This window comes from Metarhizium brunneum, chromosome 2 (genome assembly GCF_013426205.1).
Source record: "Metarhizium brunneum chromosome 2, complete sequence".
Classification (NCBI taxonomy): Eukaryota; Fungi; Ascomycota; class Sordariomycetes; order Hypocreales; family Clavicipitaceae; genus Metarhizium; species Metarhizium brunneum.
In genome coordinates this window covers 4,166,783-4,194,473 of record NC_089423.1, presented here as the reverse complement: position 1 = coordinate 4,194,473, position 27,691 = coordinate 4,166,783, and the positions used below count along the sequence as shown (strand labels likewise).

The following is a 27,691-nucleotide window of genomic DNA, read 5'->3' as shown; positions in this document are numbered from 1 at the left end:
GGGTTTATTGGAGAATCGCCAAATAGCTGCTGCTGCTGGAGAAAGAACTCCTCAGCCTGACTGGTATCCAAGTTTTGCCTAAACGCGTGGCAAATTTCAGGATAAAATACCCTTCATCTTCATCCTGCGCTATTCCTACAAAAGTCTAAAGGAGAACTCGTTCTTCCATCTAGTATTTACACAATAGTCTCTAATTCCCGAGCATATCCTAGCGTGTTTTCTATGATCACCTGGCTGATGTCCTTGCTCTGGCCGCTGTCCTCACTGGAGTCTGCTGCATCTGGGAAGTATATGTGCCCATCTCTGACCACCCAGCCTCTGTACTTGGCAAATTGAATCACATCACCCTCGGAGTCCAGGAATAGTAGAGATTTGGTGGAGCTAATCGGCAGACTTGGATACGCGCGCTCACTGCTGCTTGCGATTTCAGACCTGATCTGGTTCTTCAAAATCTGTTGATCCCTTTTGTTAGACACAATCACACCATACGGATCGGCAAGATATTGCGTATGAGCACTCACCTCTGAGAAGACGCCGTATTCGTCGCATGGCACTTCACTGCTCTTCATTGCCTTCCATACTCGGTCATAGCTGCCCTCCATCAGCCATCTTTCCAGTCGGATAGGGTATCCGAGGTACCGGTCGCCTTCCACATCTCCGGAACTGCCACCCCCATCGCGATTGGCAAGGCCTTCAAGCTCCGAGTGAAATTCGGCATAGCGACCTTGCGTTAAGAGAAGAAGGAGGCTCAATCCAGTCACTTTATTTCGTTCGGGTAAGTTCGGTGGGAGAGTCGCTGAGGGGAGCTCATAGAAAGGCTGAAGTTGTTGCACATAACGCGTGAAGGCTTCTGGGTTGCGTGCTCTGATGGCGAAGAGGGCGCCTTGTTCAAAGGTCTCGCGAGCGAGGGCCAGAAGTTGAGGCGACGTCGACTGGCTGGGGGTGAGGGCATTTAGACTCAGAAGGGCGAGTTTGGCCTTGGAAAGAAGCGCATTTGCTTCAGGATAGCTCATGGACGGAGAATGCTTGAGCTGCCCGAGAATCTGAGAGACATTGCGTTCGGCCATGGCAACAGCTTGCTTTTCAGGCAAAGGAGGCTCCAATAAGTAGGCAGGCAGTAAGATAATCAACAAATATTTTCCCCGGTGCCAACTGCCACAATAAAAAGGATGAGTTGTCGTGCTCGGTTGGATATGGGCTTGTTGCTGTTATTGGCAGTTAGATCTTGATAACGTGCATAGCTCGGCTGGCCAGGCTGGCGGTGGTGACGAGGGCAGAATGGGCCACCTGGCTTATATAATCAGAGTGGGCTTTTTTGGGTTAGGCGGCCAAGGGGGGCCCTACCCGACCAAACCCAGGGTGCGCGATATACAGAATAACTTCCGTGCTACTTCAAACGTGCTAACCCAGTGGCAAGGCAGGCAACATTGAGCGACACACGAACTCGTACCAGTTGGCAGGTGTAGTCTGTAGATTCTCTGAAGAATTCCTAAGCAATTTACTTGACAACTGGTGATATTGAATTCCAAGAAATAATTGCTTGCTGATAGGTTGCATACGTAAACTTAACCGGTCGTGGGTCATCGAGTACTCACTCCACCTGAGTGAACCTCCTGCGAGGCTGACATTACTATTGACGTATTGTGAAGGAACGGGTTGATGGGCAAATACGGAGTAGAAAACTGAGAATGCTTGGCTGTTTTTGTGTGTGGCTTACTCGGGCCCAGGTAAGCAAGCCCAGGCAGTTCCTCCACTAGTACAGTACACAATGGTGCAGTTAGTGCTCAAGTGCTAGTCATAGCTGTCTGCTGACAGTAGTCGACTCCAAATCACTCCATGTCGGCACCATTCCGACTGCCAAGTTGGCATTGTAACATTGACCACACGCCGGCAACATGGCAACATGCAACTCAAGGAGTGCGTACGGTTTCCCCTTTGACCATTGAGAGCAGAACCGCGGCAGAACCGCCCGAAGTAGAAAAAAATAGTGAGGAAAGGAAGAAAGAATAGAGAGAAAAGAGGGGAAAGAGAGTAAACAAGCAAGACTAATAAGACTGAACGCAATATCCTTTCCTGATGTCAGCAAGTGGTCCTGCAGTGCCGCACCACGTAATACCGTACTTAGGTCAACGTACGAGTTGACGTCTAAAGATAGCCGATTCAGCCATGGTGGGTGGGTTCACTGTCTGCTGGGATGCAGGGCTGTGTTGGCCAAATATAGCTCCAGACGTTTGGCCATAACCCGCATGCTCTTCGAGTTTAGAGCACATGTCGATGTCAATGTCTAACGACTTCAATGTTTAGTTGGCCTCCTTTGTTGAAAGGGCGCACAAGTGTCAGACATTCTTTGCCACCTGGCTGTCAGTCCGTCATGGCATCAGAAGTCAGCAAATGTCGTCCTGCTCTGTCATTTTACAGGAAACTGCGATTCTATTGACCATATTGAACCATGTAGTACCTTGTAGAGCCCAAGCTTTGGGAGGGGAGTATCATGTCAAGTGGAGAATGCTAGCAGCAACCAAAATGCACGTTTGCACACATCGGCCGACTACTGCAGGTGCTTCCCAGGTCAAAAAGGGCAATAGGAAGCATCTGTAGCCACCACTTATTATTCGTGTACGACTTCTCGGTGTCGATATCGTTTCTGAGTGGACGATGCTGTCCATCAGTCGCGACATCTCACGCGCTTGGTGACGTACTTGTCGTCAACGTCACCGGTCGAAGTAACCAACGGGACAGCCGTGATCCCACCTTGGAGAAGCTCGGACAGCATTGATGGCCTCGTTCACTCGTCGCACAAGCGTTACTACGAAATCGACTTCGCATTCGAGTCTGCCGCCGACATTTGCGTCGGAACCATTCCAAAATTAGCTCTTTGAGCGTCCTCTACAATCGAGACGAGCGAGCCGTTCACAGCCGTTTCTTCTCGCAACAGCAACCGTCGGCGCAAGATTTTGCAGCTAACCACAACAATGAGTAAGAGTAGGAAAGATGACGAAACGCCAGGTAAGCAGGTTTTTAAGCTTTCGCTGTGTTCAGGCGCCCTAGTCGCGCCAGAGCTGTTTTGCTCATTTTACTCCTCGGTCAATTTTGGCGATGCAGTACTCCGTACGCATTACCAGACGGTATCAAGCACCCAAATTGGCCCCTTGTTACAAGTAATGCATGGGGTACGCCCGCCGACAAGTATCATGGGTGGCTGTAGATACATGTGCCATAGTAGATGTGCCGGGGGATGCTAGGAGGCACTCCATCCAGTCCGTTGGCATTGCTCAACACTTGTTCTTTTCACCATTATCCGCGCCAAACTCCTTCTCCGGAGGACAAATTCAGCCAAGACCATTCAAAGGTCAGCCTCAGCACGCGATAAGCTTGTTTCCCTTGGGTCAAGGGCCAGATGTCGCATTTGAGCCATCTGACCTCTGGCGAACCGCCCGAGTGTGGTTGCCAGGATTTATTATTATCGATTTTAATTACTCTTGCATGCGCCCCAGAACGGCCCCCACTTCCCAAGATTTGACGGGTCAACGACAGCCAAAGCTCAACACTGAACCCTGTGCTGGCATTGGCACCTTTCAAATCCGCCTGAACCCGGCGGGGCAGCGACGTGAACACTTCGGGCAGTATGCATCGCCACATGCTCTACGACGGACGCATCTTGTTCAACTAGAGTCAGCCCAGCTGACAAACACGCACTTGAACACTAGATCAGGCATTCAGGCTACTCAAGTACTTCCTTCCTACCTCCATATATATCGTGCCCATCCAGCAAGCGGTGTCACGGTTGTGCGAGCTCTGCTGTGTCCAGCCTCGCTGCAACTCCACTCGAGCATCCATCTTCCCAACGCCCACGCCAACGGCAACGGCAACGGCTACGCCAACGGCAACGGCACTGACGGAGACTTTTGTTGGCTGTCTTGATGCCTACCTACCTTTGCCTCCTCCCTCTTTGCGGCCGAGTTGTGCGTCAATAATAAAACGGTTAGAACCCGAACCAGTCCTACCGCATTTCCAAACAGTTGAGCACTTGACGTCCGACCTACTTTGGTACCTACCGACCGCCTCATCTGTCTGCGTTAACCCGAACCTGCATCCTAAGGCTCGAGCCTTCTATTTTGAGTCTACGAATGCTCAAACTGCGCCCTCATGGGTAAATAATTTACGTTTGAGTGAAAGACGACTAACCCGCAACCGTGTTTCCTTATTAGAAGCCCAAGCCAGGTCCCCGTCATTGTCGAGCGAGATGGCACCTCAGTTCGGGGCGACTTTCGTGCCCGGAGGCTTCGATGATTACTACCTGCCCGAGGTCGTGGCCCCTTCTCCGCAGAGGTACGTTCCGCGCAATATGTCTACTAGGTTGTCTATCCCGCCTGCATATTACCTGAAGCGTGATTCTGGTTCGGTTCGGATACTCATTGTTGCTGAGTTTCGGGATTCTATTGTTGGCCTTGTGGGGCGCCATGCTAACAGCTCTCTCTATCACCAACGTCCAGGGTCACCCCTCAAGTTCCCCAAAATATGCAAGATGACTTGCAGCGCCTAGAATTAGAGGCCACAGATAGTGAAAAGCGAGAAACTCGCGAAGCCCCGTCACAATACAGCCGACAACCATCGCTGTCTACAATCACGCCACGTCACTCTTACCCCCAAACTGATCAGTCAGGAGTGCCAAACACGGTTACGACCCAAGTCGACAGCGATATAACGGCATACAAAGATACCGAGGGTCGGGCACAGCGACTTGACACCATGGGGCGCGATGCCCCGTCTTTTTCTCCGTTTCCCAAGGTCGCTGGCGACAACATTCCTCCGGCCGATGATTCAAAAGAGGAAATTCTGTGGAATGCTCGCAAACACGTTTTGCACTCGCAGGATGTGAGGATGCAGATCAGCTGGGCTGGGGACGTCCTGATCTGGGCCGAAATTGCCATGGATGCCGTGGCACGAGAATCTGCAGAAAAACCCCGGCCAGCTACACCTCGCATCGAACACGAACTACGACTAGACGCGCTGAATATCGTTAATTACTTGGCCGGACAGGAGCATCCCCAGGCTTTGTACATGCGCTCCAAGTGGCTAGAGTTCGGCAAGTTTGGACACCGGGTCGATAAACGTGAAGCGTATAGCGGCTACAAGCGAGCAGCAGAGCTAGGGAACGCAAGATCTGAGTATCGCATGGGCATGCTTTATGAGCAGTCCAACGACATGTCCAAAGCCAAAGAGCACTACTACAAAGGCATGAGCTTGAAGGACTCGGCAGCCCTATATCGTATGGGCATGATGAGTCTCCTTGGGCAGCACGGTGAGACCAAGGACTATGCTGTCGGGCTGGAACGTATTCGGGCTGCCGCAGATGGCTCTGATGAGGACGCGCCACAAGGTTCATACGTGTACGGCATGTTGGTAGGACGCGACTTGCCAGACATCAACGTCCCCGACGGTCTGCTGCCGTATAATTTGGAGACAGCCAAAATGTATGTTGAGAAAGCGGCGTATCTCGGGTTTGCCAAAGCCCAACTGAAGATGGGTCAAGCTTACGAACTCTGCCAACTCGGTTGCGAGTTTAATCCGTCCTACTCGCTGCATTACTATGGCTTGGCCGCCAAACAAGGACTTCCAGAAGCTGCTCTCGGCGTCAGTCGATGGTTTTTGTTTGGCTACGAAGGTGTATTCAAGAAGAACGAGGAGCTCGCTTTCAAGTATGCACAGGAAGCTGCTGCCGCTAGGCTTCCAACTGGCGAGTTCGCTATGGGTTACTATTACGAAATCGGCATCCACGTGAACCAGAGTATCCCGGATGCGCGAAAATGGTATCAGCTCGCAGCCGATCATGGAAACAAGGATGCCATTGGCCGTCTGGAATCTCTCAGTCATGACAAGAGCCTCTCGAAACAAGACCACGAGACGACGACCTTAACACGAATCAAGTCTCAGCACGGTTCCCAGAGAGGCAAGCGACCAGATCGTTTCAAGCAGCCTCAGCATATGCCCACACTGAGTGAAACGACACCGCTTTCGCCAACAGACAATAAACCACACCTCTCGCAACCGGCGTACACAAAATCTCATTCGGCAACGGCTTCACCGCGTCTATCTCCTCAGCCGTCTCCTGGCATCAAACCAACCATTGTTTCGGAACAGGCGAACCTCCCGGATCCATCAAGAGCCTCCCTCGTGGGGACTGATCGACCTCAAGCCTTTAATATCAGACTCGAAGGAAACGCACCGCAGCCCATGCGTTCGCACTCCGCGGCACCGTATCCAGATGACGATAGGCCCGCACCTCTTAACGTGAACCGCCCTCATTCAACAGCGCCATATCCTGAAGACGATGTTCCGGCGCCGTCTAGAAGAAGATACGGTCACGGTCTGCAGCCTGCTCATGGCCCGCAAGCAGATAGACCATCAAGTGCCTTTGGTATCAAGCCTCAGTCTGCTGGGCCGCGTCCCATTCCCATATCCCACTCGACAGGTAGTTTGCAGCCTCCTGCACCAGCCGGTCCTCCTCAAAGCCGAGTTGCGTCTGCCGGGTGGGAACCTCAGGGTCATCCTGGCGCGTACAGACAATCAAGCCCTGGACCTGGTTTAAGCGGTCAACGGCCTCAACCCGGTGATCCCATGTATGGTCGATCAGACAGCGGTCAGCCTCCCATTAGCGGAAAGATGGCTGGCGGAAAGTTACAGAAACAACCCGGCCAACAGCCATACTCCTCGGTATCGCCAACTAGCGCCGATTTCGGGCGAGACTATGGACCCCGTACATCATCACGCCCTGCGTCGGAGATGCCACCACAGCATGACCTTAGAAATAATTCCCATGGTTATGAGCGATTTTCCAGAGTGCCAGGAGCCACAGGTCGCCCTGAAAGACTTAGTTCCCTGCCACCACAGGATACCCATCAGCCGCCGAGAGTGTCGACGGGCTTTGGACAAACAACATCTAGCCAACATCGGCCTGGCCCTGTGTCCGGCAAACCAGCAAGTGCTCCGCCAAATGCCACGGGAAAGCGACCCTCTGAGGCGAATCATCCGTCTGGTCCCGCTACTCAAAGTGCTGCAAGCGCCCCTGCAAAGCCTGCCAAAGGACCTGCAACGTTTGAAGATATGGGAATTCCACAGGGGAAGCAAGATGGCGACTGTGTAAGTATCAGAAGGCTAGCCTATTAAAGTTATTCGCGAGGCTAACAATGGGTTGTCAGGTCGTAATGTGAATGATGTTTGAGATGGGTCGAATAGACAGGTACGTTCTACTACTGCAAGTGCGGCAACGGCTATGGCTACGGCTAGCAATAGTGTCATGTAGTGGGATTGGATACCTCGGCGGGGACTTGATGTGATGCATTTTCAGTTAATGAGAGGTTATCTTTTTCCATTGCTGGATAAAGTGGGACGATGATGTGTGATGGAAGAAATGCGAGCTTGCAGCATTGGCAGTGTAGAGAATGGATGATGCACCAGATTCATGCAAAGGGGGCATTTGTAAGACGTTTTTGCAGCGCGCAAGGGTTTTGTCTGGTGCAGCTTGCCAAACCTTTCTGGCCACTTCGCACCACGGTTTCCTGAGATCCTGTCTTTGCACTCGAATTATATCTAGCATTGCCCCTGCTCTACATATTTTAACTAGTACGTACAAAGAGACGGGAAACGAGAAGGCATGTAGGCAACATCTAGCCTCTTGAGCGAATAGACTTACCATGAAGAGCTGTGGGCGCCGTATGTTTTGATGCCCTACTTGCCTAGTAATTGAGTATCTACCCAGGTAGGTAGCCGATGGCGAGACACAAGGGTCATTTGATCCAACCTTAACTATGAGGAGTTGCAATCTAAAGTGTGAAGGGTAATACCACAGAAGAACAATGTACCACAGAATGGCCACAGAAGTAGGCGTGGATGCCGAATAGCTGCTCAACTGACGTCCTCAAACCTACCTACTAGGTATCTAGAGGTATTCATTGGGAAAGGCGAGACTCTTCTCCCGAGTCTCTTCGGAGTACATGTAGGTGACAAGAGCGACTCTGCGAGGCACTAGGCGCTCAGAAACACCATGGAAATGTCGGGAAAGGAGAATCATCTTGACTACCTAGGCATCTAACATCCAAATGCTAGTGGTGATTTCAGTTCTGTGAGACGGCGCGCTCGCTGGTTTCTCCTTTACATCCAAGCGAGTTGCATACTTACTAGTAACTACAGTAAGCCAGGCCTGTAACGATAGCCTTCGCGAGGCTTTTTTTTTTATCGTTATTGGGTGATTGTCGTTAAATACTCCGCACCTAGGTACATACTACTAGGTATGTTACGCAACTCCCGACCCCACATACCCCGTGCCGTGCCGTGCCGTGCCGTGTCGTAGCCGAAACCTTTTCAATGTTCCCGACTCCCGAGGCTTCGACTAGGAGTGCACGATCTGCCACTGCTCCCAGAACCCTGTGGACTACATTAATGAATAATTAACGAAATTGTGTGCTGGCCCGGAGCGGAGCATCCGGGCTAATACTCATAGCCGGCGGCATGTCTATATAAACCTCGGATGCAGACGTCATGGCACGCCGATGGGTGTAAACGACGGTGATGATTTCGGCCTGGACGAGCCCACCATGGCCGAAACCCAGCTGCCAAGTGCTCTTCTTAGTCGTGTTGTAAACCGGGTTGTGTCGAGATCAAGCTACGACCCCGGGCCTCCTCCAGACGGTGGTTGGCTGGCCTGGACTCAATGTAAGTTGTAACTTCTCAAAGGAAGAGGGAAACAAGAACGCAACTCGTCTCAACTTGTTTCCCGTCATCGCCTCCACATGGAGGACCCAGACTCAGGTCCCTCTGGATGGTTCCCTGGACTACTAACGCAGACAACTAGGCTTTGTTGGTCATCTCGTCATCTTCAATACATGGTATGTCATGCATACACTGGACCACAACAGACTCGGATGCTTGCGGTGCTGTGTGAATTGCTCCCCCTACCCCCTTTCAGATGTACAGTTTCACCATATGGCCATGTTTTAGCTGACTTTCTTTGTTCTGTTTTCCGACTAAAGGGGTTGGATCAACTCCTTGGGCACTTTCCAGACATACTACACTCAAGCCTTGCACAGGGCACCGAGCGACGTGTCGTGGATAGGCTCAATCAATGTCTTTCTCCTCTTCTGCGTGGGCACCCTCACCGGCCGTCTCGTGGATGCAGGATGCAGGCTATTTCCGTGCTGTTTTCTTGCTCGGTACCGTTCTGCTGGGCGTGGGCATCTTTGCGATTTCCGTATGTTCCGAGTATTGGCACTTTCTACTGGCCCAGGGCCTGTGTCTGGGCATTGGCCACGGGTGTCTTTTTTGTCCCACGTTGGCAGTTCTGTCCACGTACCTTCTTCGTCGAAGAGCATTGGCCTTGGGGGTTGCTGCTTGTGGCAGCGTGACGGGTGGACTCGTGTCAAGAGTCTCTCAATATGCTTCTCATCCTCAACGGTGTTGCACCAAATTTCCTAGCGGATCACATCGGGGCAATCAACGTTCTCGTCGACCAGGCGCCCTGGGGGTTGTGAATTGGGTGGCCACTTGGCCGAGACCACCATTTTCCAAGCCTGGCTTCTTGCCTGGGTATAGGCGCTCCCAACTCGACCAAGTGAATTGACAGATTGGGCAAAGCTGCAGATGCATGTGAGCATTCAGAGTTCCTGAAGCTCTAGCGCGAGGCGGGTCAGCTGGCCATGTAATGCAACTACCGGTGGCGTGCACCAGACTTGAGCACCGGGAAGTGGCGAGAACAATCGTGAAGGGTGTGCGCGCTTGGCGATGCCAGCTCTGCACAAGGCTTTTCGTGACTCGCAAAATTGGTAGTCTGCATCTTACTGTGCAATAGTGTTGTTGCAAGGCGATGGAAGTTGCGCCCACTTTGTGACTCCTGTGGAGAAGACTTCGAGATTTGGGTCCATGTCGTGTTCGGGACTTACCTAAACAATGTACTCTCCGTAATTACCTAGGTACTTTACCCAGGTGTGTACAAGCTGGCTCGGATCGCTTTTGGTGGCGCCCGGCCAAGCAAGCACGGGGTCACTGGCTGTGGCGGCAGACTGCCTGTACATGCACGCACACTCTAAAATAATGCACACATGCATGCTGATCACAAAGGCTGACGGGTGGCCCCTTGGCTTGCGGTGGTCCTGGTCTGGGTCTGGCGGCCAAAGTGGCTGGCTGGCTATGACAACCTTTCTGTTCCTGAAAGTATAACCGGTGCCGTCTTGTGCATCACGAGTACGACCTCATGTTCTCATGTGTCATCCTATAAGACTCATTCTTTTTCTACCATCTACGCCCCTTTTCTCCAACGTCCTCTTTACCGTGTCAGTATATCGCCTGGTTTTCCTGCTGTGATTTTTTTATTTCTCTACTTATCGGAGGCGTCTGCTAGCAGTTTTGCGGCCTCTCTTCCAGCACGCAGCGTTTGTCGATGCCGCCTGATCCTGCCTCAATCCCCCAATCACCCGCCCCATCTGCGACTTGCTGATCCATGGTAAGTAACTTATTGCCAGCCTAGCCATACCCAAGAAATCTCCGTTCCTCCTCTCCTCCCTCGCTTCCCCCCCAAGTAAGCTCTCAGATTTTGACCGTTCTCGCAACAGGAGTCTGAGCAAAGCCCACTCCTCGGCAACGAGAACCAATCCCATGAAAATGGCAGACGTCATCATAGCCGAAGGGATTCAAAGTGGTCACGACTCCGCGAAATCGGAATTTTCGTTTGGGCCTTGATCGCTACTGCTGCCGTCATTATCATAGCCATCACCACCCAGCATGATCAACAGACGTCCAGGCCAGACCCCGACTCTCGACCAACCAAGCGCAATCTTGTCTTTATGGTCTCAGACGGCATGGGCCCTGCCTCATTATCACTGACCCGCAGCTATCGTCAGTACGTCGAGAGTCTCCCTGAGCACGACACACTCGTCTTGGACAAGCACTTCTGGGGCTCTAGTCGGACACGGTCAAGCAGCTCCCTGGTCACCGACAGTGCCGCTGGTGCCACCGCCTTCTCCTGCGGCAAAAAGAGCTACAATGGTGCCATTTCAATGCTTCCCGACTTTCAGCCTTGTGGTTCTGTTCTCGAAGCTGCAAAGAGGGCCGGGTACGCCACGGGGCTGGTCGTCACTACCGACATCACCGACGCAACGCCGGCCTGCTTTGCAAGTCATGTCTTGATTAGGCAGATGCAGGACGCCATTGCCTTGCAAGAAGTCGGTCATGGACCTCTTGGCCGCTCAGTTGACCTCATGCTAGGTGGTGGACGATGCCATTTCATGCCCAACTCTACTGCCGGCAGCTGTCGTTTGGATGACATTGATGTCGTTGCCTTGGCGCAGGAAAAGTATGGGTGGTCGTATGCGGACAGCCGCCCGGCTTTCGATGCTCTCCATGCAGGTCAAAATGTCAACTTGCCGTTATTAGGATTGTTCGCCTCATCAGACATCCCTTTCGAACTGGACAGAAGGAACATGAATGACGTTTATCCAAGTCTCAGCGAAATGGCCCAGACTGCACTACGTACTCTGGAAAAGGCTACTGACAAAAGCGATAAAGGCTTTTTCCTCATGATCGAGGGTAGCCGAATCGATCATGCTGGCCACATCAATGATCCCGCCGCTCAGGTACGAGAGGTCCTGGAATACGATAAAACATTCAAGGCCGTGTTGGATTTCATCGATGACACTACTACTGAAACCATTCTCGTTGCAACCAGCGACCATGAGACCGGTGGGCTTGCTACCGCCCTCCAGGAGCCTGGCCACCTTCCAGTTTATAACTGGTATCCGCATGTACTCGCCAATGTCTCTGCCTCGTGCGAAAGCCTGGCTAAGTCGTTACAGAGTCATGTGTCCAACATGCCTGCTTCTATTTCCAAGCAACAGCTCAAATCATGGATAAACGAAAAGCTTGTTATTCCCGGCCTGGGTGTCACTGATGCCACCGATGATGAGCTTTCGCTTCTTGCTGATGACCCCGAGGCTTCTGTCAATACCTTTGCTGCTATTATCTCTCTTCGTGCACACGTTGGCTGGAGCACGCATGGTCACACAGCCGTCGACGTCAATGTCTACAGCTCTGGCGGCCCAGAGACTGAACGAATTCGAGGCAACGTTGAGAATACCGAAATAGGACACTTTCTCAGCCACTATCTAGAGGTAGATGTTGATGAGATCACACAGGAACTTCAAGAGAAAGCTCGGATCAGCGGCGACAACAGATTTCATGCAACTCAGGATCCAAAAAAGACTGGAGATTGGGCGTCCGATAAGTATCATACCTTTGAAGACTGATGATGAGACGGAAGCGGGATATTTCACATTTATATTGCGAATTTTACGAGTTCATGCCTCCAGCAAAGGGGGCCGGGGGGGTTGCAAGCATTCACACCCACCACATTGACATCGACATCCGTTCATCTTGTCAGGGAAGAGAGGGTAGCGTATCAGCAGAGTTTTGGTATTACTGTTTAGTGTGCTCATTATTAGTCGCATTCGCCAGGGATGTGCACGGTAAGATGTAAGTTGATTCCATTAGATGGACGATTGTATATAAAACATTATGCAAAGGGTTGCCCGGGAAGCTCTCGAAACGCCTTGCTTTAACCATAAAGTGAAATCATGACATCACCAAGTCAGTGTCTATAAGTGAAGTGAAAGTGATGCGTCATCAGTACAGAAATATGTAACTGTCAACCCCATTATTCGGCACGAATGTGGCAAAAGGGCCGCTAACGGGCGAGTACCGGACTCAGTTGCATGATATCGGCCGGAGCAGGCTTCTCGGGGTCTCTGAGATCGTTTAAGAGATCTGGCATGTCGAATTTCATGGCGTCGGTTGCTGGCCTGGTCCTTCTTCAACATTGTACCGCACATACAACCTATCCAAGAAGTGTGAGTGACGAATTCCATTTGGCCTCGCCTGTGCAAACTTTTCGATCGCCTCTTGGACACTAAACCCGCAACGCTCAACAAGATAGCACACTATGAAGTAGCCAGTACGGTTGAAGCCATAGTGACAGTGTACGCCCACAACACACTTCTCAGGATGTTCCCAGCCCTCTTTATCAGCCCGCTCCATCTGGGCATTCCGTAACTTATCAACAAGCTTGATAAACAGTTCGACCTCTTTCGGCTGAGGCGGAATCTTGGACACAGTGGGGAACTTGTGGTAATGCACACCACCTCGTTCGAGGCCTCGCGGGTCATAAACCGGCTGGTCTCTAGAAATATCGATGACATCCTTGACAACATGACTCCATGTCCCAACGAATTCAGAGGGGGAGTGCACGTCGTCGGCTTCTCTGAGTGTCTTCAAGGCGCGAAAAATGGGACGTCCCTCGGGTCCAATTTCTTCAGATACCGGCGCGACTGACTTCCACTTGATTAAGTTCTTGACGTCCCATTTCCCCTCACGGGACAAGTACTGCAGCTGCCAAGCTAAGGACAATCTTTGGGTAACATGACAGGCGAGGAAATCTGAGATAAGCCCGGCCAACACTCTTGAGCACCGTGGCATGTACAGAAGAGCATGGTTCGCTGGTGAAGGCATCACGAACGACTGGACTACCGGCGTCGGGTGAGCAGGCTGCGGAGGCACAAATGCAGGCGATTCTAGCGGAGTCGACGGCTCATCATCAGCATTATCGATGCTGTCCGCTCCAATCTTGTCCGTCGCAAAACTCTCCTCTGTAGGATCGTAGATTGTATCGCTGGTCTGCGATGGAACCTGTGTAGGTGACTGGCTCGATATTGCCAACTCTTCCTGATTTGTGTGTTCATCGTTAGATTGCGTGCTATTTGTACGATGATTCAGCACCTGAAGGATCTTGTCGACCTCCCCCGGTGGTGTCAAATGATCGTCTTCGCCCGCAATAAGATATACCGGCACCTTCACCCCGGCCCACGTATCAAGGCTGGGCAGCCCTCCTATGGGTTTGCCATTCTCATGGACTGGAAGAGCACCATATGCCATACGTCTCCAGACCGGGGTTCTGCTCTGTTGGTTAAACCGATATTGCATCACTCTCAACTCCAAATCTGCCTCCTTCCCTACAAAACGGGACACACTCGGACTGTACGGACCTCCGATACCGTCCCAGGCTCGCCAGAGTGAGAATATCCAGCCGGGCATCCACAAAAGTCGCCTCAAGAGAGAAGACCTTTGCTGGTCTGGGGGACCCGCCGTTGGACACACCGCAACAACGGCGACAACATATTTTGACAAACTAGTCTGATGCGAAGCACTTTTGCTTGCAAGCTGCGCGGCTAGCATGGTACCCATGCTATGTCCAATTAGGATTATGCCTTGGCCATGTTCATTATCACGGTGATCCTCAATTACGAGCTCCAATAATTCACCCAAGGCTTCCGGTGTGTAGGCATCCCATGACGTGACAGCATATCGTGAACGCCCTCCTCCGGGAAAATCCACGGATAGGCAGGAAGCGAGGTCGACAAGGCTATTCAACAGCGGATAGAACTGCGCAACAGAACCGCCCAGACCTGGTATGCAGACCACGAGCGGCAACGGCGCAGGCGTCCTTGGAAGTTCTGCAGCCTTGGGATGTGGTCTGAAAAATACCCTTATATCAGGATACTCGAAACGACTCGTCTTGTACGTCTTGAGCTGCGAGTGATCTCTCAGCAAGGGCGGGTCCGTTGTATAAGGACCCGTGTCGACGTATTCGCCCGCTGTGGGCGGCGGTTCATGCGCTCCAGCCATCTAGAGTGAGGCTGTTTGGGAAGAGCTCGTTTGACGATGTTGGTGTTGGGGATTAATATCAGGCTGTGCTGAAGTTTCCCAGGGCCGCAAACGCACCGCGTGTAGGGCAGGCATACGAGGGCGAGACAGTTTCGCTGACCAGCGACGGCCAAGTACCGTGTGACGCTTTAGACTCTCGGCTTGCGTACCTCGAGCGAAAATTCATGCTCTCGAAAATCATTACAAGGGTGTAGGAACGGTGAAGTCTAGAAAGGGCTGCGTTGGGCAAGCTTCTAGGATCATGGCCAATCAATTGTCACGTATGCGCCTCTGACCACTGAGACTGGCAGGAACAACGCGCCGTACTGTTTTGACGGGAAACCCGCAATGCGGCCCTGCTCTGCGGAGGACCTGCCTGGTACTTGGTACGCATGCAAATAGCTTACCCTGCAACCAGCTCGCCCGGTTATGAATACTACAATAATTGCTGAGCAGCAGGATGGTATGTATCATTGTGCGGGTTTGACACCAGTTTATGATTTTTTTAAGCTATGCCAGAGCCACGAGTATCATTAACGCCCGAACTGGTTGAGGTTTGCTGTTCGAGGATTCAGAAACGAACACACAAGCGAAACACGTCAAGGGATGATTGAATTCAAGCGCACACAAAATATGAAGACCCAACCCGAGGAGAAATAGGGGAAAACTTCCACATAGGGTGGATGCAATGATTATATCCATACAAGTTATCTACACCATGCCACTAAGCCAAGCACCAAGACGTTTGAATTCGGTGTGGCTATACAAAGCAATATCAGAATATGCATGACAACACATTTGCCAAACGAGGCACCTCATGCCTCAGCTCCTACGCCCTCCTTCCACCCAATGGGTATCAAAGCTGCTGCAACCTCAGAGACCCCTCGTTCGGTGGCAAGTAGGTTGAACTGTGCAGCTGCGTTTCTTGTGTCTAAAACTTCCACCCTCATCCCTTGCTCGGCAATGTGCTTCTTAGTTTCTGGGCTGAGTGGCAGGTTGTGCTTTCCGACACCAATGACGAGTAAATCTAAGTAAAGAGGCCCGTTAGAATGTGATGGCTCAGGATGTATTTTGGCGTATTGCCACCGCCATGGGGCCTGGGTTGACCGTGGCGGTGATAGCGAAACAAGCCTCGCCAACAAAAGGGCTTGCCCAAGAAGGAGCGCTGGAACATACCCGGTCTTGGCCAGAGGAGATCAAATATCCCGAATGCCTCCTTGGGGAGATCGAATTGACCCTTCCTGTTTACAAGCTCCATTGATCCCGTCGCCTCCCATGGCCTCCACGCAAAGGCCTCCCCGTTCACCAACAGGGCTCCATTACCACCCGTGATTGTAAGACCGCTATTAAGGCCAAACCCGTCATACATGCAAACATCGACCGATGTGGAGGGCGCGGGCATGTCCCCTAACATGTCCAATTCGGAAAAGTTGGTTGGCGGCGGTTCGGACGGTACATCTCGCCGTGAGCGGAGGAAACGGGTACAGGTCTGCAGTGTTCGAAGATGATTCCCATACCCAGTATTCTGCGTACGAGCCCTGGGTAAGGATGCGGCTAGAGCTGAATGCTGCGACCGAAACGTGTGAGACCAATTGCGACAGCTACGGCCCCAGAATGTACGCTGCCAGTCTCTGGAACAGCACCGCAGGGCACTCGTCATAACTTAAATCTTGTGGACGTTGCTCGGCTAGAGTGAGATCGTAATTTTGATAGAGCTGAGAAGACAACTGAGGTCGGATTTGCCGTGCGTACCGGAGTGTGGGATAAAGATGTAGTTGCGTATGATCATTCTAAGTTCGCGTGCGTCAGTCCTTGGTTTGTAGAAGCTCCAGTGAAATTCACTGGGACGCCACTTTGGCACAGCCTGTCCCGCGATTTGACAGCAATGGTTATTCTACAAATTGAGCGCAGGCGACGATTCTGTCAGTATGGTAGAAGGCACGGTAGCATCCAATTTGGGAGAGTGCTTCTTTTTCTCAGGCCATTTTCTGTACGACATTCACTCGTCCCTACCCTAGGGACGTATACATATCTTGGTAGGTGATGCGCGCTGGTATTACACATGGTCGCAATTACATCATGATCATAAATCACATCTGGACAACAAATGCGCTGAATCGTTGCCGCAACACATTGGTGATCGATCCGAAAAAGTGCCAACTTGATGTTTCTCATTCGAATCACCAAGAAAGAAATGCAGTCTTAACGACAGCAGGAGACCGGATTTTCCGGCCCAGTCCCCAATGTATCATGCAGTCCCTTTTTGTCCTAATGAACACCAAAGCAATGAACCGTTCCCCTCAAAGAGTTCCTTGCCAAACACGCAGTAAGCCCGACACTTCACTGAAATATGTTTATTTCTTCTTCTGGCTCTGCTCCTGTTCCTTCAGCACTTTCTTGACAATCTTCTGCTCCTCGATCAAGAAGGCTCGGACAATACGGTCACGGACACAGCCGCCGCATCTCGATCCTCCGTAGGCACGCTGAACAGTCTTCTGAGGCTTCGAAATCTGGGAGTATTCTCGGGGGCGGAGGGCGGGAATCTAGTACCAAAGCTTGTTAGCTATCTGATTTCCAAGTTCGGTTTCGCGATAGGACTGCCCGCTGCCATGCGCCAATGATCTTGAGACTGAGGTTTAGGTCTGTATGGCCCTATGGCCACGCCATTGCCATGTTCCCAAACGCATTCATGACAAAGTGAGAAACCGTCATGCCATCTGGCAACACGCCATCCCCTCAACCAGTACTCCTCCTATTCGAATAGATCGTTGTCGGGTTCGGTAAACACTTACGCCAGATAGCTTGGAGCCACAGTCGCCGCACTTGGGGACAGTGCCTCGCTTCTTAATGTGCAACAGTCGGAGCTCGCCACCGGGAGTCTTAACGACTCGGGTTCGGTTGGAACGAGTGTTGTAGCTGTGAACAACATGTTAGCTGTATGGTCGTGGATGCAAATAACATGAAATTAATTTCGCATCTAGACGCTGACTATAAAACTTACCCGTTGCGGCGGCGGTAGGTAACTCGTTGGGTCGCCATTGTTGCTTGTCGTGCTGGGAGTGTACAATGAGGATCTCACCGGGGAACGATGAATTTCGAGATTTGGGTAAAATTTGTGTGGGCAGAAAGACAGAGTTGTGCCCGCTAATGTAGCGAATCAGAGTGAATATCTTGGGTTACTGGGCCCACTATCAGTCACGTGGATGCCGCAGTCTACCAGCTCGTCAGAGGCTGCTGGCAGAGGGGTCGAGTGGAGCTGGCGGGTTCCGTGAAGCCTCGCAGACTTCGGATTCGCCGATGTCCAATGCAAATGACTTACAGAAGTCAAATAAATCACTATAGTATGGGGATATATATTACAATATTCTGAACATAGTGACGATGTGCTGGAACCGCGATCCTTCAGCAGGATGTCTGGATTTGGTGAGTTGAGTGCATCGCTACGAACTTAAGGAGACTCTGCTCTTTGGGTGTTCGATCAGCAACGGTGAGCCATCTGCCCCAGGTATCCAAGGATTGTTTGGCTTGAATCGCGGTAAGTGTCACGAAGGTCACACAGTATGAGAGTGACTAAGTCAGAATGATCTTGTGACAGAAGTGCAAGCGACAAGTTTGAAACTTCCTGGCTCCTCTCCGATATCCCTTAACCGAGTGCGCCGAACAGTAATGACCCAATAGAATACATATAGAGACAAGAAGAACCCGTTGCATTAATCCTTATCCATCTTGAACCAATCCGGGTGGTCTTTATGTCTCCATTGCTTGATACCGAGCGGATTGTCCTGCCTGCTTTTTTCTGCTTGAGCAAACACTTGTTTGGTTGTTTCATCTCTCATCAACTCTGTGAAGTCCTTCACATCCATCTGTGCGTCACTCACTGCCTTCACGAATGCATTGAACATAATATCAGCTAGATAAGGCACCCCGTTGGTAATAAGTCCAAGAATGATGCGCTGTGGCTATTTAGGAAGACTTACGAGACGGCTGCTTTTGGACGAGAGGATCTAGCATTTTGGGAATGGTATCTCTCAGTAATCGCGCCTAAGGTAGACTTTGTTTAGTATTGATGGAATAACAGGGTGACTCTAGACATGGAGAAAATGGGGATGAAAGAAAGTTAGGTCGTACTTTGATGTACAGGAGTTTGAGCCGCTTCATTGCTTGGTTCAACTGAGCCTCGTCCATGGATTGGCTGGTGCCTATAGGCAAGCCAGCTGATGCTCCTGGCTGATGATTCATTGCGCAACGGAGTAATATTGCAGACGCGTCCACTGATCTTATATATTTGAAGAGACGGTAACGCACAGAAACGATAGGAACGTGTCGTGTGTACTGTTGATTCCAGTCGTATAGCAAGGCTTTGGCTTGCCGTCGTCGTGATATTATCTACCTAGGTAGGCAGTAGTTGATGAGGCGAAGAGTAGGGGAATTGTTTTGTGGGGCTGGGAGAGGGAAAGCCCGACACGACCCAACCTCTGTGACGGCAGATTGACACCCTAGTCATTGCTTCCCATGGAGTATTGCCCCGTTTATTAACATGTTGAAACCAGAGCTTTACCCAAGTCCTGGATGCTCAAGCAGAAAGGGGACAACCCGAGGATCCTCGCATATCCCATCTATTAACAAGGCTTAGCAAGACGCATTAACTAATACTTTGTGCCTTCTATTTCATGCGCACTAGTGTAGTCTGGAAGACCCTTCAATTGCTTATAATCCATTAATTAATGCACCTGGCGAATGCAGCAATAGCAGACCACATGAGGGCCTCATCCTTACCTGTAGATGAGAGCTCCTGTAGACTGTGTTCCAGGAGCTTTAGGTAGGTTGGAAGGTACAACTGTGGAATATTGCGCGAGCCAAAGTGTCCAACGCGGTCGTCCACGGTGCCAGCGGGGTCTGGAGACCCCTGTTGCCAGACCCTTCCTGCACCGTGACTGGCTAGCACTCGCCGGACCGGATCAACACCAAACCTTATTAACTCGTCGACAGTGCGGATTGGAAAATCCCTACAGCCCAACCTCTTGCACTTGGGTCGATTGTACCAAGCTTTTACCGCATCCAAACGACACGGCAATCCTTCTGGGACTGCCTCCCCGACTATTTGCACACAGGGACAGAGAACGGCCGTCGTTATTGCGACCTTGACTATCAGCACTCTCTTCTTCCCCTCCCGTGCCTGTTTCAAAAGTCGCGCCACCGTGGCCCAATCCATCGCGATGCCGAACACACCGCCGCCAGCTCTGCTTCCACCCCCGGAAGGCATATTTCGATCTTTCGAGGATCTTATGGCTTCGGTTCAGAGGGTCGCCAAAGATCAGGGATATGGAATTGTCAAGCTTCGCGCATCTAATTATCGAGACGGAAAGCCGACGCGTTATGACCTGGTATGTGATCGGGGTGGAGTCAAGTACAACAGTACAGCCAAGAAGCGCAATCCCTCCACACGCAAGATCGACTGTCCTTTTCGTGCAAAAGCCGTATGCGAGGTGCAACTCGGAAATCAGTGGAGATTCGCTTTGCAGGAGCCTCGCCATAATCACGAACCCCGCGTTCCATCTGGAACACCAGGCCAAGAAAATGCACCATTAGCAACGACTATTCGCTCCTTCACAAACAAGTTGGATCGGCTGAGCCATGACATCGCTCAAGGGTTTATACGCATCGAGCAACGGTTGGATAATATCGAGAAGCGAATGGAAAACCTGGAGGCTCGAGCGGGTGGTTACGAACCCCGATTCCAAACGATCGAGTCAAGACTACAAAATATGGAGGGGCCGCGCATGGATGGCATGGGAATGGATGACGTTGAGTCGCGCCTATTGGCCTCTACGGTCATGTAGGATGACGACCATATTGCTCATTGAGCGGTGACTTCTCGCCCAGCATGGTTCCAGGCCGCTTCCATCCAACAATTTGGCTGTACAGAGCAATTGCGCGGGCGTCCATCGTGCAAGGTGCTTTAAAGTAGCAAATCATTCGATCTGGCTGCTTGGTTTTTTCTTCTTCTATGAACGGTCCCGAATGGGTAACCGCGTTTTCGAGGATGCGAATGGCAGCGAAGGACAAGAAGAGGGTATGTCACGATCTCAGACGTACGTTTTTTTTTTTTTTTTGAGGCGGATATGATTCTTAAGAATACCCATGGAGGGATTCATTGTTGGCGTTTCGGAGATTTACCCTAATGTCGTGTTTCGGTCTTGAATCGGCGGGACGGGTTTCTATGCGAATTTGTGTTGTTTTTGCCCCTGATTTGCGCTTATTGCTCGGTTTCATTTATCACAGTTGATACTGCTTGCATCCCCACTGTTTTGGGAGAACAAAGGAAACTGTACTGTTATGTAGAGACGCTGCAGCCATGGAGATCCTCAAGAATGATTGTTCTACCAAAGAATTCAAATAGAGATTGCGACATCTATATTTCCTGCTCCGGAAGTATGAGCTTTATTGTGTTGAACTGTCATCGAGTCTTGTCTCAAAGCTGCTCGGCAGGGTTTCCCTTTGGGGGGACCTCAAGTTGGAATAAAGACATGGAAAGAATCATGGCTACGGTTAACTTCAACGTTTTCACATGGGACCAGACATTGATATCAATCAAATCCGCTGCGGGCGCCTTCAGAGGGTTGAGCTAGGCGCGTAGTAGCCTGGAGCTGCATGGTTGAGGCACATGTGGGCAGGGAGGCCCCACCAGACCTCTCCAGGGACAGGCCCAGCTGCCAGCTGGCTGAGCTGTCTGGGCTAAACATTTGAACCAAGACATCAATTGATTTCACATTGTGCCGTGTCCTCCCGGATTCCATCCTTGTAACACCTACACACACACTGAGAGCATTTCACGTCACTCTGATAACTAACCAAACGAATCGGTAGCCTCCTTGTCTCTCCCGGAGGAATTACCTGTACCGCATCTGCATGATTGCTTCGTTGACTATTGGCTGACATGAACCCCGACGCATCCTCCGAACCGTATCATGGCAATCCTGTCCTTCACCCTGAGCGAAGAAGGCGTGTCTGCCTTTCGTGATGCACTGATATGTCTGAACAAATTCAGCGATGATGTATCCCTAGAAGCTAGAAAAGACTCAGTAAGATCGTGCTCCGAGGAGACGGGCCCCATGCTTTTCAGTCACTAACAGCGTGGGCTCTATAGTTCGTTCTTACAACCTTGAATAGTTCCAAGTCCGCCTATGCGAGCTTCAAGTTCGCCACAAACAGATTCTTCTCTAAATACCAATGTCAGCCCATGGGCCAATTTCGCGACAGATTCTATTGCACACTATATATCAGGGTTGGTGACTCCCTAGCTCTTGAAATCATCTCTACAACCACTCTATCTGCCCTCATACCTCTTGTACCGTCCTAGATTTTGTTAGAATATATCATTCTGCACATAGTACTAATTTCCATGACGTATTCAGTCACTTATATCACTATTTCGCAGTCGTTCAAGCTCAGAGAGTCAACGAGATGCGGAGAAGCAGACACTTATCGACAGGTGTGATATCACCGTCGAGGATGGGGAAGGCATTAAAAGCCGTTTCATCGCCCGTATTGTGTTTCGGAATGGCTTGACATCAACTCATCGCTTGCCATTCGAGGTGGCTGTACCCGTTCACGCAAAATTTAATAGACAAGATGCACCACACCACTGGACAATATCATCAAGGACGCTTCGTCAGCTCATGGACCATTTCGGACCCGGCATCGAGTACTTGGATATCAATACTGACGGTGACCATGTCAACTTCACATGTTTTAGCGAAAAAACCGTTAATGAGGACGGTATGAAAGACCTCGTCACCTCTGGGAGAACTCACATAGCACTAACATCGACTGGCAGCGGTGCTAAAAAAGCCGTTGCAGACCTCCATTGCTGTTGAAACAGATGAATTTGATGATATCGACGTTGAGGATAAGCTTCATGTCGTCATTTCTGTCAAAGACTTTCGCGCCATTGTTCAACATGCTGGGATCACTGGAAATGCCATCTCTGCCCGATATTCTCTCCCTGCGAAACCCATATTGCTCTCTTATGTTGGAGATGCTTTGGCTTGCGAGTTTCTTATAATGACAGTAGGGGAACGTGGAAGTAATCCAGCCCAAAAGACGAAAAAGGGCCGCAAAGCAACAGCAGCAGCAGCATCAGGTCCACGTTTAGAGGCTGCCTCTCGTAGGACCAGCGTTGCACCAAACGAAACCACCACGAATATACAGCCTTACCAGCTTTCACAATCTGCGCCATCTATCGCGAAACCCACGGTACCTAACCCAACGCCCCATCCACATATAAGCGCTGCTAGGGCCAGCGCTTCACGAATTGGTGCCTTTGATCTACGGCCGTCTCAGAAGCCACCACCGCCCACTATCCGCTCAGAAAGCCTGTTTGTAGATGATGATGGCTGGGAGCCCGTGAGAGACGAGGAGGAAGACGTGGAACAAGACGCAAGGCTGGAGTGGGATCATAGTGCCGACCCTGTATGTCTACAATGTTCTCCATTCACCATACACCCAACTAACCTACAAAAGAACCCTTCAGCGTTGCAGCTGAGCCGGATCGAAGAGCGTCATGCAGCCAGCGTTGGGCGCCAAGAAGCGGCAGATGCCCAAACTGCCCCCGAGTCAACATACTTGGAGCCGACACAAAAGCTTTCAGATGTTAAGAGCCTCGCGTTATTTCCGGACTAGAAGTATGAAGCGGGAAGTGGTTTATAGGCTGCCGCCTCGATGCCCGGGTAGAGGAGGGAGTTAATACGACGCAGTCAAACTCGTCCTATGCATATCCAGCTGGTAGCACAGCCCGCACCAATCCTAGTAATCCGAGAATCCGCAGGTATAAATTTCGAGGATGCAATCACATTCCAACGGCCTTTGACGTCGTTGTTTTCCACCCGTGGGCCACAATTCCCATGTTCGCCCCAACCCCATGAAAGCACATCGCCATCTTGTGACAGAGCCACAACATGCTCACTGCCAATGGCAATTTGCTCCAGACGAGGTAGATTGGGTGGTGGTAGTTGACCATGATCATCTCTCCCCCACGCTTGCAGAGTTCCGTCTCGATTCAATATATAGACGGCTCCCCAGCCTGCCCCAATATCTGACCATGAAGATGTTACACGGGGACTCTTGGAGACAATCCCCCACTTGTCCGACCCTAATATGCGAACCTGCCCACTGTTTGGGGCCCCAAAGAAACATGTCGCCTCCTTGGTACAAACCGCGCGATGTACGCCGAATCCGATATCAGCTACCCTCCGAGGCTTGTAGATGACGCCGGCGGGTGCTCCCACTTGTGATTTCCGACAATTGCCCCAGCCATAGGCATCGCCATTATCGAGCACTGCGACAACATGTCCCATACATGCCGCCAAGTCAATAATTTCTGTCCCTGGTGGAGGAAAGTCTTGTAGTTGAGTAGCTGTGGGCGTTCGAACAATCAGTTCTCCTGCACCAAGCTCGCCTTTCATGCCGGTCCCGAAACTGAAGAGTTTGGTGCTTCTCCCGGTATCATCGCGGGAAACAATAAATGAGGCCTCCCATGTTGCGGCGATGAGGACAGGAGTTCCTCTGATGTCATCGTGTCCGCTATGGACCAGGCGAACTGGCCGAAAGACCGCAATCTTCGAGTCGTTGCTTGAGATTCCGCAAGCTCCAGCAGACGGGTCACCACTCCAGAATAGGCCACCAGACTCATCCAAGAGAAGAGTGTGGTTACCGCCAGCGGCAATTTTCATTATACGGGAGCCCAGAGGCGCCGGTTGGAAATGAACCTGCTTCGGAACGGATACATCCTCTTCATGCCCAATACCAAGTTGCCCAGATCCATTAGACCCAATAGCGAAAACATCCTCCATATCAAGCGTAAACTGGAAACAGTCAGTGGATACCAACTAATACAAGAATTGCCGAGCGAGCTAGCCACTTCAACTATGAAATTCCCAGTCTGGTGGTAAGCTGAGATGATGTTCGTCGGTGAGATACAACATGTAGCATCGTTAAAAAAATATTATGTACATGCCTGTAATGCGTCCCTTCTAGTATTCTCATGCGGGTGGCTGACCGCAACCTCTCGTCAGTGGGTCCTGAGGTGTTTTTTGTGAGGGTCTCAAACTGCTTACTAACCAACTGGCGCCCACTTTAGTGGCCTGTGGTTTCGTATATTAATCTGCATTTTTTTCTCCCTCTTCTCAACTTCTACTCTGCACATTCATCCGTCACAAAGTCTCCAAGCTCCAGCTGGGAACGTCGCGCTTCCAGACGGGCAAAGCGCAGGCGCAACTTGCAAGCATACTGAGTTCCATTGTTTCTGCTCGTGTCTTCAATCAAGAAGCAGATCAATGGCCCCTACATCTCAACAGATCCCGGAAGGGATGGAGAATTTCGTTGTCGGATTGATTGGAATGGGCGACATGGGCAAGATGTACGCCGATAGACTATCTGCAGCAGGCTGGAGGTAAGTGTCGCGAGCATCATGCTTGGTCTGCAAAGGCTTGGAAATAGTCTTAGTATCGGTAAGTTTGGCCATCTTGTTCTTGCCTCTCACCCAGCCGTCCTTTCCCAGCTTCAATGATGACTAGAGCGCATTTGGCTCGAGCATTGTTCGTGGTCGCCCTTGGGCCGTTCCGGTCCCTGAGCTAAGCCTCGTGCTCTCAATGATGTAAACGCTTGCTACCTTAACAAACTTTTGTCTGAAGAAGCTACAAATCACACATGTATTTTGTTTTGCAACCAAGGATTCACTTCGTGAGCCATTAAGCTAACAGGAGAGAAGATAGGAAATTAACAAGAGCAATCCTCTAGGATTCTTGCTTGCGATAGAGAAGATAGATTCGATAGCCTCAAAGAACAATATATTGGAAAAGTACGACCCATACTGCCTGTTCAAGTTGCTTTCAGTCCTAGTTCTGTGCTGAGGATGGCTTCAGAGCAATATAGAAGTCTGCCGCAACGGCCATTATGTGTCACGAGCCAGCGACTACATCATATACAGTGTCGAAGCTGCCATCATAGACCGTGTGATTGCGCAATTTGGCCCTTGTATGCACCCAATGACTGGAGCCCTTCCCATCCTCGTATATATTTCTGACGTGTGTATGCTCTCGTGGTAGCGACGAAGATGGGTGCCATCGTTGGCGGCCAAACGTCTTGCAAGTCTCCGGAAATAAAAGCTTTTGAGGAGTACCTGCCGCCCGATGTCCATATCATATCTTGCCATTCACTCCACGGTCCTGGGGTTGATACACATAATCAACCACTGGTTCTCATCCAACATCGCGCGCCGGATGAGGCTCTGCGGAAGGTGGAGGCTGTTTTCAGCTGCTTGCGGTCCAAGTATGTTTACTTGACAGCGCAACAACACGACCGTATCACTGCGGATACACAAGCTGTTACTCATGCCGCGTTTTTGTCCATGGGCAAAGCCTGGCACGCAAACAGTCAGTTTCCATGGGAATTGAATCGCTATGTAGGTGGCATTGAGAACGTCAAGATCAACACCATGCTTCGCATTTACGGGCAGAAGTGGCACGTGTACGCTGGCCTTGCCATCCTGAATCCTGAAGCCAGAAAACAAGTGGCTCAGTATGCTGAGAGCGTAACGGCATTGTATAAACTCATGCTGAAAGGTGATCTGGAGGGGCTTCGGGTCAGAGTGTACAATGCAAGGGATAAGGTATTTGGCTCGGCTTCGAATTGGGGTGCCCGTCCATTGATCGAGCCCTCGATATTGTCCTCATTCTCTCTTGGAAAACCAACAGACGCACCGCCCAGGCCAAACAACCATCTCAGCCTCTTGGCCATGGTTGACTGTTGGGCCGCGCTGGGCATTGTGCCATACGATCATATGATTTGCAGTACGCCTCTATTCCGCCTTCGACTTGGCGTAACAGAGCACTTATTTCTCAATACGGCGCTGCTGGATGAGACATTAAAAACAGCTGTCGAAGACAAGATGTATCGAAGCGATGACCTTGAGTTTACATTTGCAGCACGTGGTTGGGCCGAGTGTGTTTCACTTGGCCACTTTGAGACGTGGGAAAAACGGTTCGTCAGCACACAAGAGTTCTTCCAGCCTCGTTTTGCGGAGGCCAAGGTTGTAGGCGACCAGATGATGAAGAAGGTTCTCGAGAGTTACGTGGAAAACGGTAAATGATTTTTTTTTATGTGTGTAAATGGTAAGCAAAGGTCATATGAATGGCAGGACTATTCCTTTCCTTTTATGCCGACGGGGCTTTAGATGATTAGACCTGAGTAAACAGAAGAGGAGCAAGCCCCCTCTAGATGAACGCTCATGCCTCGCATGCCCTGCATGGGACTGTTCAACTTACCCGACGGGACTGATATTCTCATTCAAGTGACAGTCAGGCCTGGAGGATGATGTCAACAACAGCAAATCGAAAACCCTACTCTAATCAGGTCGCATTTCGAAGTGACGGACTGATACTCCGTACAGTAACAAGCCCGGGACGCGATAGCTTATAATTCCGCCGTCAATACGGACATCAACCCACATCTATTTACGTTTGAGGGAGAGCATGCTCGAACAGCTCGCTCATTTGAATCTGGTGCAAGTGGCTTGCTAATGTCCATAGCAACTCGTTGCTCTGGAGGAACAGCCTCGGTCATTTACGCTACGTGGTACGGAGCACAAGAGTATACAAACAACATTGAACCAATAGTGCCTTGTGAACGCGCCGCGAGAATGGATCAAGACCCATAAAACTCCAGATCTTCACCAATCAAGATGGGATTTACTTTCGCCCGACCTCCCGCGTCATGGATGCGACGTGGATGTGTTGACGATGGCGGCCAAACAATCTGACATTTATAACAGGGAGAGTATTTATCGAGATTTGGGGTGCAGTCATGGGGTTAGAGGAGAGATGGTCGCATTTGCATAGAAAGAGTTACCGCGGCTATCGCGCCCAATCTCAAGTACCTCCCTAGGTACCTA

At 50.9% G+C, this 27,691-nt stretch overlaps 11 protein-coding genes across 11 annotated transcripts; 5 read left to right on the top strand and 6 right to left on the bottom strand.

Annotated features, from left to right (window-relative positions):
* Positions 1–176: 176 nt before the first annotated feature.
* RPN12 (26S proteasome regulatory subunit RPN12) lies at positions 177–1,067 on the bottom strand (the record flags this gene model as incomplete). The annotated part of the gene is made up of 2 exons (XM_014692064.1): positions 177–452; positions 522–1,067. The coding sequence occupies 2 exons, from the start codon at positions 1,065–1,067 to the stop codon at positions 177–179; spliced, it is 822 nt and encodes a 273-aa protein (XP_014547550.1).
* A 3,176-nt stretch (positions 1,068–4,243) lies between these two features.
* On the top strand, positions 4,244–7,211 carry chr4 (Chitin synthase regulatory factor 4; the record flags this gene model as incomplete). Its single annotated transcript, XM_014692063.2, has 3 exons — positions 4,244–4,329; positions 4,494–7,140; positions 7,200–7,211. 3 exons carry the CDS (start codon positions 4,244–4,246, stop codon positions 7,209–7,211), a joined length of 2,745 nt encoding a protein of 914 aa, XP_014547549.2.
* A 3,281-nt stretch (positions 7,212–10,492) lies between these two features.
* On the top strand, positions 10,493–12,293 carry PHO8_0 (Repressible alkaline phosphatase; the record flags this gene model as incomplete). The annotated part of the gene is made up of 2 exons (XM_014692062.1): positions 10,493–10,495; positions 10,605–12,293. The coding sequence occupies 2 exons, from the start codon at positions 10,493–10,495 to the stop codon at positions 12,291–12,293; spliced, it is 1,692 nt and encodes a 563-aa protein (XP_014547548.1).
* Positions 12,294–12,825: 532 nt separating this feature from the next.
* On the bottom strand, positions 12,826–14,724 carry Rngtt (mRNA-capping enzyme; the record flags this gene model as incomplete). The annotated part of the gene is made up of 1 exon (XM_014692061.1): positions 12,826–14,724. One exon carries the CDS (start codon positions 14,722–14,724, stop codon positions 12,826–12,828), a length of 1,899 nt encoding a protein of 632 aa, XP_014547547.1.
* An 833-nt stretch (positions 14,725–15,557) lies between these two features.
* ndufaf3 (NADH dehydrogenase [ubiquinone] 1 alpha subcomplex assembly factor 3) lies at positions 15,558–16,144 on the bottom strand (the record flags this gene model as incomplete). Its single annotated transcript, XM_014692060.1, has 2 exons — positions 15,558–15,769; positions 15,919–16,144. 2 exons carry the CDS (start codon positions 16,142–16,144, stop codon positions 15,558–15,560), a joined length of 438 nt encoding a protein of 145 aa, XP_014547546.1.
* Positions 16,145–17,096: 952 nt separating this feature from the next.
* RPL34B (60S ribosomal protein eL34) lies at positions 17,097–17,781 on the bottom strand (the record flags this gene model as incomplete). The annotated part of the gene is made up of 3 exons (XM_014692059.1): positions 17,097–17,285; positions 17,535–17,658; positions 17,744–17,781. 3 exons carry the CDS (start codon positions 17,779–17,781, stop codon positions 17,097–17,099), a joined length of 351 nt encoding a protein of 116 aa, XP_014547545.1.
* Positions 17,782–18,452: 671 nt separating this feature from the next.
* On the bottom strand, positions 18,453–18,981 carry G6M90_00g042050 (uncharacterized protein; the record flags this gene model as incomplete). The annotated part of the gene is made up of 3 exons (XM_066130292.1): positions 18,453–18,619; positions 18,720–18,783; positions 18,871–18,981. 3 exons carry the CDS (start codon positions 18,979–18,981, stop codon positions 18,453–18,455), a joined length of 342 nt encoding a protein of 113 aa, XP_065986480.1.
* A 977-nt stretch (positions 18,982–19,958) lies between these two features.
* On the top strand, positions 19,959–20,582 carry G6M90_00g042040 (uncharacterized protein; the record flags this gene model as incomplete). Its single annotated transcript, XM_014692058.1, has 1 exon — positions 19,959–20,582. One exon carries the CDS (start codon positions 19,959–19,961, stop codon positions 20,580–20,582), a length of 624 nt encoding a protein of 207 aa, XP_014547544.1.
* Positions 20,583–21,710: 1,128 nt separating this feature from the next.
* Positions 21,711–23,424, top strand: rad9_1 (DNA repair protein rad9; the record flags this gene model as incomplete). Its single annotated transcript, XM_014692057.2, has 5 exons — positions 21,711–21,824; positions 21,890–22,090; positions 22,158–22,521; positions 22,580–23,214; positions 23,266–23,424. 5 exons carry the CDS (start codon positions 21,711–21,713, stop codon positions 23,422–23,424), a joined length of 1,473 nt encoding a protein of 490 aa, XP_014547543.2.
* A 74-nt stretch (positions 23,425–23,498) lies between these two features.
* Positions 23,499–24,593, bottom strand: RCC1 (RCC1 repeat-containing protein; the record flags this gene model as incomplete). Its single annotated transcript, XM_014692056.1, has 1 exon — positions 23,499–24,593. One exon carries the CDS (start codon positions 24,591–24,593, stop codon positions 23,499–23,501), a length of 1,095 nt encoding a protein of 364 aa, XP_014547542.1.
* A 483-nt stretch (positions 24,594–25,076) lies between these two features.
* Positions 25,077–26,890, top strand: G6M90_00g042010 (uncharacterized protein; the record flags this gene model as incomplete). The annotated part of the gene is made up of 4 exons (XM_014692055.2): positions 25,077–25,192; positions 25,540–25,600; positions 25,665–25,776; positions 25,848–26,890. The coding sequence occupies 4 exons, from the start codon at positions 25,077–25,079 to the stop codon at positions 26,888–26,890; spliced, it is 1,332 nt and encodes a 443-aa protein (XP_014547541.2).
* Between the last annotated feature and the right edge of the window lie 801 nt (positions 26,891–27,691).